Source organism: Bactrocera latifrons, unplaced genomic scaffold (genome assembly GCF_001853355.1).
Source record: "Bactrocera latifrons isolate USDA-ARS-PBARC rearing strain unplaced genomic scaffold, ASM185335v1 scaffold_936, whole genome shotgun sequence".
In the NCBI taxonomy this organism is placed as follows: domain Eukaryota; kingdom Metazoa; phylum Arthropoda; class Insecta; order Diptera; family Tephritidae; genus Bactrocera; species Bactrocera latifrons.
The window spans coordinates 3,425-13,038 of record NW_017537641.1 but is presented as its reverse complement, the minus strand read 5'-3'; the positions used below and the strand labels follow the sequence as shown (position 1 = coordinate 13,038).

At 39.6% G+C, this 9,614-nt stretch overlaps 1 protein-coding gene across 2 annotated transcripts; it reads right to left on the bottom strand.

Moving 5' to 3' along the window:
- Window positions 1-4,636: 4,636 nt before the first annotated feature.
- Window positions 4,637-6,469, bottom strand: LOC108977673 (carnitine O-palmitoyltransferase 2, mitochondrial; the record flags this gene model as incomplete). 2 transcript variants are annotated; one of them, XM_018947487.1, is given in 3 exon segments in its annotated part: window positions 4,637-4,807; window positions 4,872-5,663; window positions 5,735-6,469. In XM_018947487.1, coding segments are annotated over 3 exon segments (1,663 nt in total), but the record flags the coding sequence as incomplete, so codon positions are not given.
- Window positions 6,470-9,614: the final 3,145 nt, after the last annotated feature.

The window sequence follows — 9,614 nt, the reverse complement described above, 5'->3', positions numbered from 1 at the left end:
AAGTAAATATATAAAACGCAAGCTTTGAAAGAGATGGCAGCAAACTAGGTCCCCAGCTCTCAAAACTGAACTTAATAAAAGTACAGCGAAACTAAGGGCACAAATTAAAACTAAGCATTATGCCTGAGATACGTTCCATCGCCAATAATCGATCGTAAACACCTCATACCAACACATTAATTTGGCTTTATGACCACCATTCAACAATTGACCAGGTGCACCGAATTCTTTATTTTGTTGAAAATGCAATGGATAAAAACAACGTTTGTACAGCGGCCTTCTTGGTCGTGTCTCAAGCTTTTGACAAAGTTTGGCATTCGGGTCTGCTACTCAAATTGAAATACATGCTATCCAAACAATACGCGACGCATCTTTGTTGGTAGCTGGAGATTCAACATCAGTGTGTACTCGAGAAGTGCAGACAGAAGTCAAAGCGATTACTAAGGGGGGCATTAAGTGGCGCATCAAATTAAGCAACGCCAAATCAATTCATCACGACTTTACCTAGAAAAAATCGACATATCGTCAGATTTATATGAATAATACTCCTATACCACATCTTAGCAGTGCTAGGTATCTAAATATCACCTTAGATGCTAAGCTAAGCTGGAAAGATCATGTAAAAAAGGGAGTAAGCTTGATATCAAATTCAAAATAGCACCCAGTTGGCAGGAGGTCCACTCTTTCAATCCAAAACAAGCAGTTAGTATAAAATTAATTTCTAAAGCCAGTTTGGGCCTAAGGAGCCAAACTATGGTGTTGCTCCAGTCAAAGCTGTACTGCATTCAGAGCTTTCAAAGGAAAGTTCTAAGGACTTTAGTTAATGCTCCTTGGTACGTTAGATCTGCTGACTTGCAATAGGCGTGAATTCAGTGGTAAATGAAATCTCCAAAATTGGACAATATCACGAACTGAGGCTTACCAGCCGGTTAATGAGGAAGCCTCCAGACTCATCGAAACTTCTGGACGAGAAATCCAGTTGAAACGCCAGAACCATTCGACCTAGTAAGACAACAGTAGCAGCAAATGTATTTCTTAACCTTTGGCTTTAAGTATTTCTCCTAATTAACGAACGCTCTAGAAATGTACAAGAATACTTCAAGAGCGTATTCCTTGTATTCAAGAGTCATTTCGATATTAAATACCTGTGCATAGAAAGCTGTCTCTACTGAGCTGCCCTTCGTATGAGTGCTGCGCATTGGAAAGGTTTCTAGCAGGCGCCGTGGCCCTAATGTGCGCGACCAAAACTTTCAGTACTGTCTATCAGGAAGAAAGTTAAGCTTATAGGTAGGTTGGTCCTTAGAGTAGATTGGGTTTACATGGTAAGGTTCTTGCCTAATAGTATCTGCCTGTTGAGATCCCAGTTTGTATTCCTAGGATTTCTCGTAACCTCGTTTCTGATCTTTTCATCCGATCTATTGGATAAGTAGATAAACTTACCTTTCGTTTCTTTAAGTGGGTCATATATTGTTAGGTTCCTCACCTAGATTTGCTACCACTAAGCTACTTGGTTTTAGCGGCCAGCCTTTTGAGCTCTGCCGTTGGCACCTCGCAATCGTGTGGCATATAGCAGCATGCAAGGAGTAAAGACTCACAACGAAAGCCGGTTCTACGCGCCGGAATCGACTCGGATCTTTTCCGGCTAAGACCTGTTTTTTCGGCGATCTAACCCCGTCTGGATCGGTTAGTGTTAATCTTTGTTTGTTGTCATTAGAACAATGCCTTGCAGCAGGGTTGCCTCGTATCCTCCTGGCTCGTGCTGGCATTGAGTCCAAGCCGTTCCCGGAGGAGTTTGTTTTCTGCGTTTGCGCTAAAAAGTTCCATCCAAACTCCACCTCGGTCAGGAGCAATACATGCTATGGATGGAGCCATCTTATTACCTATTCAGGCCTTAAGACCCCAAGGCAGTAGACCACGAGTTACGTGTCCCTATGTTGCTAACGCAATACTGCGAAACTAATCTCTACGCTGTGCAATCTGCACACAGTCCGCGCGCTTTGCCGCCACTCTCCCCGAGTGGCCAACAGAGAACCTTGACGTTACCCAGGAGCTCAAACAGGCAACATAGTTAATAATCTGACTTGTCCCCCTCCCAACCCTCGTGCGAGAACCAAACAGCAACTCTTTTAAATGCAATTCCTGGACTCGCTGGAGTCACTTCCGACGTGTTCCGGCCTGCGCACGACGCGCGTGTAGAGTGAGACGTACGTAGCCCCATGCGCCAGGAGTCTGCCCCCGCAACACACAACAGTGGCGTCACCAAGCACACCACAGTGCGACAACCGCCCCTGCGGGTTCTACAGCAGCAATAAATACCGCCTTCACCCCCAGGTTCACACACGGACACCCGCAACAAATCCGCATTCTTCAATTTAACAGCAACCGACAGAGCAAAATCGAGGGGATAAGTTGCACTTATGAATCGGGAACGCATATTGATAGCTGCGATCCAAGAAACCAAGTTAAACACCCGCTCAAAGCTTCTGAGTTGTGCCGGTTTCAACGTAATACGTAAGCATCGCGAGCGGGATAATGGTGGTGGCTTAGCCTTCATATTACATAACACCGTGCAGTATCGTCTAATCGATGAAGACATCGATATATACATCTCCGTCTGGTACTAGGCGACTTAAACGCGCACCACTATCTTTGGTATTACTGCCTGTCCACTCCAAGATAGGTAGATAGTATATTATGAGGTAATGCACCGCGGCCAGGGCCTTAAGCCTTTTTCCACAGATTGCTGTGCAGTCTAGGATTAGGTGTGCTGGTGTTTCTTGTTTCAGGTCGTAGAACCGGCGGCCAGCACAGGAGACTATGCCTGTTGGACAGGTGTTTCCTGAGCTTTCAGTGCCCTGTGTAGATCGCGATTAGGAGACGGAATTTTCCAAGGGGGAGGTGAATTAGTTCCTTGAACGTGGAGAGATTGTACCCTCTTAGGTTCATGTCCCAACATTTTGGACGCTGCCGCAGCGCGGGCCAGTTCGTCGGCCTTCTCGGTTCCTTCTATTCCCTTGTGCACAGGTACCCAAATGTACCTGGTTGCACAAGGACAGGCGGTTTAGCCTTTCTATGCATTCTTCGACTAAAAGCGATTTAATCTCATATGATGAGACCGCTTGACTATCACTGAGAATAGCTATGCGCTGGTTGCGATAGTTGCGGCTGAAGTTGACTTCAGCGCGCCGACATATGGCAAAAACTTCAGCCTGGAAGATACTTGGGAAGAATCCCATAGCTATGGACAGCTTAGTACGCGGTCCCGCAATACCTGCCCCAATACCTTCCGGTGTTTTTGAGCCATCAGTGTACCACTGAATGGTACTGTCTTCCAGTAGCCTTTCCAGCGTGGAATCACTCCACTCCGTCTTGCTGCCTAGGGTAACTTTGAAATTATTTGAGGTTTATTTTCTTCGTGGTGCCGTCCTTTGGGAGGAGGGCCAGCGGTGTGGTTCCCGCTAGTGCATCCATCTGTCTAGAGGACATTATCTTCCCCCTTCAACAGCCTTCTGCGGACATTGGCAGCATGGTGAGCTTTGCTGCTTGCTTGATCACCTGATGCAGCGGTGTGAGCTCCAGTATGACTACCAGTGCCACCGTGGGGCATGTGCGCATTGCCCCCGAAGCACAGACACAGCCAAGTTTCCGAATCACTGAAGACTGCGCTGCTTTGGTGGCCCAGGCAACCGCTCCACACGTGACGATAGGCCTTACTATATAATCTGCCGGCCAGGCGTCTGCATATCATAAGTGCTCTAGTTGCTTTGGACAGCGTTGAGTCCAAATGCCTACTTCACCGTAGTGATGAGTCTAAGGTGAGGCCAAGGAATTTGACCTCATTCGACATTTCCACCTCTGTGCCTCCGATTGTTAGGGACCTCACTCCCGGAAGAGATCTCCGCTTAATGAATGGGATCACGGTTGTTTTTGCTGGGTTGATATTTAGCCCGTCAAGTCCCCTAAGCTCTTGGTTATTGACCATTAGACTACTGACTGGTATCTTTCTTCACCTCTTGTAGGAAAAGTGATGTAGCCATTATCTCTTCTATGCTGAGATCCTTCACTTCATCTATCTCCAATGTGTTTTTGTTGCCGTCCGAGGGGTGGCGCTTCTTGAGGTGAAGGAACATGCTTCCCTCACCCCTTACGCAGTCTTCCGAAACTTCGCGTACAGAAAAACCCTCTGCCGCCTTACTGATCTGGAAGATGTAGCTTTGGTCTCCATCTTCGATGATCGATTTCGCTACGCTTAACAACCTCCAGTCGGTAGTTGGCTTATCCGGATTCTGTCTTTTAGACAAAAGTTAGATAACACTTACCACCTTTAAACTCACTTTTGACATTGATTATAACATATAATGTTTCTTCTGTGGGATCGAACGGTTTGCCATGATTTCGTACAATCCTCCAGTTTTTTGTATAGAAGGTTAGTTTTCGCCTTTTCATTCTTCGTTCTATACAAAATTGCTGCAATAACTTCTTACCAAATCCCAAACCTAATTTTTACTGAGTAATTAAAAGAAATGTCGTACATAAAATTTATGAAGTTTCAACATTTTTACCTTTTAAGTTTTGTAGAATAAATTAGCAGTTATATATTTTTATTCAAAAATCGCTAAAATAAAATTTTACCATATAAAACTCTATATAATGTTTATTATTTTATATAACTTATTTCACTATATGTTTTAAAACTGTGGATATATCACGAAATGCTGTTTGTAAGCTATCGACAAATTCTTTTCCGTTTCGCTCATTTTCATAGGAAGAAACAATTGCACCACAGTAATCATTTTGTATTGAATATCTGTTTCATATAGACAGCAATGATAATAAAGAATACACCATTTTTATGAATATATCATACTCACGCTATTCCCAAACCATCTCGTACCACTGGACCAAAAGAGCCAGCCAACAAAGCGTTGGATGATAAGGTTGAAGTGCTAATGATATTGTGATTGATTTTAGCATACGCCTCACTTTCATATATAGCAGGCAATTCTTTTCCATGGAGTTTAGCTTGATGTCTTAAGGCAAACAAATGTCTGTCGAAACCTTGTCCCATTGCAGCCTGTTTCGTTAGCTCATTATGCACATACGAACTCTTTTTGATTAAGGCATATAACTCACTTAAATGTTGCTGTTTTGCAAGACTTCGCCCCAAGTTATCACACACGTGTTTTGTCGCCATGGTGCATGGACGTACGGTTTCGGTGCGGCCGTGTCGAAATGCAGCCGTACTACACGATTCATAAGTTCCAACATAATCATTAAAAGCTCTTTTATATGCGAGTTGAAATGAAAGTTGCATTATTGCATCAGGGCTCAATTCAAGTGATTTGCATATATCTTTATTCAGTTCAGGATATTTTAGTATATTTACATTCAGTTGCTGCATTATATGCTTGTTTTTCAATATAGTTTTTTGTATTGCATTTTCTACATATGCGTCTGTTTTTAGTTTGATCGGTCTTACGCACTTTATATTTTCAGTATGACTAACTATTATACTAGGCTTTGCAAAAGGATTCTTTATAGTTTCTTTGTATATCTCGTTAAAATATCTTAGTACGGCGATTCCGTCGCCCCACGAGTGTTCGAAATTTACAGCGGCCGTACCATCGGCAGTTACTATTAATGATACTGATTTATCGAACCAACTAAATAAAAATAAAAAGAAAAAATATTTGTACATAGAAAGTGTTTGTGATACATTTTACTTTCTCCTCACCGATTTGTGCCGTCACCCGCTAACAAGTCCTTGAGCAATGGTACAAACTTTTCTTCATTGTATTTTGGGGAATCAGATGAGTCTAAACAAAGGCAAAACAAAGCAGCATCAATTTCCGTTTCAAGAAGTCTCTTATTTTCCCCTCCTATCTTATCGGTTAAATACTGGCGCAAACTAGCCCATTCGTCTCTATTAATAGTAGTCAAAGTTCCAATGGGTGCAGTGGAACTACCGTTAGTATCAGCGTTATTTAAAACCATATGTAAACGTCCGAGAATTACTTCTGGTCTTTCTATATTTCCTTCTTTGTCCAACACATCTACTGAATATAAATTGCCACCACGAATGACCAATATATGGTTTGAGTTTTCATTTTGCACCAACGAATCTTTCCCTTTTCCTGGTATTCTAGATACCCCAAAGAGTCGTTTGTACTGGCTCATATCCAAAGGGAAAGCTTTGAAAGCATAAGCTGCATACGTGGCGATTCTTTCAGGAACAAGACACATAATATTCTTAAATCTCTGTGTATCGCTTTTCTTAGCATTTAGATGATAAATCTCAGGCTCTAATAGGTGTGCTTGTAACGAACGCCAAAATCTCAGGGAACTTATCACTAAATTAGTGGCACGCAGACACTGGTCTTGATATGCCTCTCTTGTGTCGTGTTTCATAATAAGCAAGGGATTATAATTAAGAGGCAATGGGCTTCTATCGCGTAAATACATGTCGAACCTATATATGTATATAATATTATTGCAATAGCAAAATATATAGTATGAAGAGAAATATGCATATGGCGTTACAGCAATATCGACAATTACCAGTTTATATTTTGCAAGATATAAGTAAATTAGCAATTAAATAGAAACAAAGTGTTAAACTCTCGACTTTTTTTCTTTTTGGAATTTGGAAAATAAATTTAATTGTTAATCCCAAATGTGTGAATTTAAATATTTTGAAACCTGCTGATAACTCATTTTACAGGTAAAGGAACTAGTAAAGATAAGAAAAATGTAAAATTATTATGCATACACAGCACGCAAATAGCACAAAGAATGTGACTCGTGAAATGTGCAATCGGTTTTTGGGGAAAACGGTTATTTTTTGGACGATTGGGTAAATTTTAGTTTAGCATCCCCCGATTTCGGGGTTAAAATGGGTATGTAGGAAAATATACATATAATATGTATAGTTGCCGATTTATAATGAATTTTACACTTATATTTTTAACTTTTATATCCATTAACACTTCACTTATTCGTTTTTAACCATTTAGTTTATATGAAATTATATATATATCAGTATATATATTCTTGATCTGGAGGACCTCCTCTATCCATAAATACCCATTTTAACCAACAAATCTGGGGATGCTATTCTAAATCGCAGCCGTGGGTTTTTTACTTAATCTTTCTTGTTATAAGCGCCGTTAAATAAGTCCCGTTATCTTCCAACGCATAGTTTTTGTATCAGTTTCTTAAAATAATGCATTATTTTGAGGTCACCCAAATAGCATGTTTTTATGCCACTACAACGACAGCAATTACTTAAGAAAGATCCACAGTCCGGACACAAAAATGACGGTAAAACGCGCAGGTCAATATCATTATATGGGATGGCTTTCCTTTACATGAAATGGGCTAATTGTAGAATTGTTCGCATTAAGGGTAAATTGAATCGGTATCAGAATTTAGACACCCTGCAATACTGGAAGTGGAATATTATTACATAATATTACTAATACATGTATATAATATTACTTATTTGCTTTATAAATTTAAAAAAGAAAATATCCATATGTATGAATAGAGAAATTTATGGGAAATAGTGGAATTTCAGCGAATTGCCTTATTATCACATGGCAGTGCTGCATTTCGTCGTAATTTTTGGTAAAAAAAATGAGATTCAAACGAGTATAAAATGAAGAGTTTTTAGGAAAAAAAACCTGCTAAAAGTGTTAAATGTGGATTTATTGAAAAGCTTATAACACTTAATTAATTTGAAGTGAAAAATGTCAACAAAGTGTGTTTAATGTGGGGAAATAGCTTATTGAAATGTTCGAATTTTGCGAATTTTTGAACTTTTAGGTCGAATATCTCGTAAACTAAGCGTTTACGGTACCTATAACCCTATAATATTCCTCCGCTCGCTCTTTGTTGTCAGCGATATCATTCATCGTGATAACCATATAATGGAATAGTTAAATTAGCAAACTACATTTTTGATTGACATGAAGTTACAACATCTTCACAGTCTCTGTATCTGCATCATATATCGCTCCACATATATATGCTTCTTATTATAGTTAATAACAGTGCTGGAGTAGACCAGAAGAGGGCGCATCTCACGCCCTATATGTAAACGTGTGGTAATGTTTTCTCCAACATTCATCGACCGTAATTGCAAAACTAACGGTTAAAACCCAGATAATACACTTAAGAAGACACAGATATGATCGTTGTCAGCTATTATGCACTCATCCCAAATTATGATTCAACTTTTTTTTGTTCAGTTAAAACTATCACTATAATTCTTAAATTTGTGTACCCTGCCATTAGCTGTGTGATTTTATTTTGTACTACCCTAAACGCAGCTCCGCTCGCTCTTTGTTGCCAAGGATACCATTTATCGTGATAACAATATAATGGAATAGTTAAATTGGCAACATACATTTTTTATTGATATATAATACATGCATAAATATCTGTGATGTAACAACATCTTCACAGTCCGTGCATCTGCATCGTATATCGTTAAACATATGTATACTTCTTGCTATAGTGAATAACAGCGCAGGAGTAGACGCGCCCTCTGCCGTTCCCACGACAGTCGGGTCTACGAAAATCGGAACGGACCCGGATTTTTATCCGGCCAAGGACTGTCAACTCGGCAGAATTCTGCCGTTACAACAACAACAACGCGCCCTCTGTCTCACGACCTATATCTAATCATATGGTAATGTTTTAACCAACATTCATTGAATGCAATTGCAAAGTCGACAATTAAAACACAGACTTGATCGTACCTTATAAATATTGCATTGTTCTGTGCAATGCTTCACGACTATTTGTCAGCTATTCTGCACTTATCTCAAATTATACTTTACCCTTTTCTTATTCAGTTACAACTATCACTATAATTCATATTAATATATGAATGTGTATGTATCCAAAAATTCCTGTACCCTGCCCGTAGCTATGTGATTTTATTTTTGAAGAAAAAATTTTCAAATGATTCTTACATGAATATTGAACACATGCTTTTGGTTTGAAATATATATATTTTTTATTCATGACTTGTTGTGGCATAAAACGATATAAAGTACCCTCTGCCCGTCTCGAGGTTTCAAACGACCTCATCACCAATTTTCAGCCAAATCTGTTCAGCCGTTCTTGAGTTATAAATAAAGGCATAAATTGCGAAATATAGGGCGATTCTGCGAAAAAGGCTGCCGTTAGAACCTTCTCCAAGTGCAAATTTTTTTAAATTTGAAAATAAACACCGCTAATCGAGAACTCTATGCACATTTTAATGCTGTTAAAATTGCTCTTTTAATTAAAATCTTTATATATATAAAGTACGTGCCAGGTTCTTTGTCCGCGATGGACTCCTAAACTACTGAATTGATTTTAGTAAAAGTTAACACAGTTTGTCCAGTTAGAATATAGGATAGTAAAAAAAAAATAATTCAAAAATAAAGAATATAGTGAAATCTCTATTAAACTGACGCCCTATTAAGCGGACACCTCCATTTAAGTAATTCTTTTAAATGGGAAGCTCTATTTTCTGGCCATAACGGCTGGCGACCAGACATTAAGAAAGCAGCCATAAGTTCGTTACTTTTTCGAAAGAAATTTTTTGTATGAACCTATTTAAA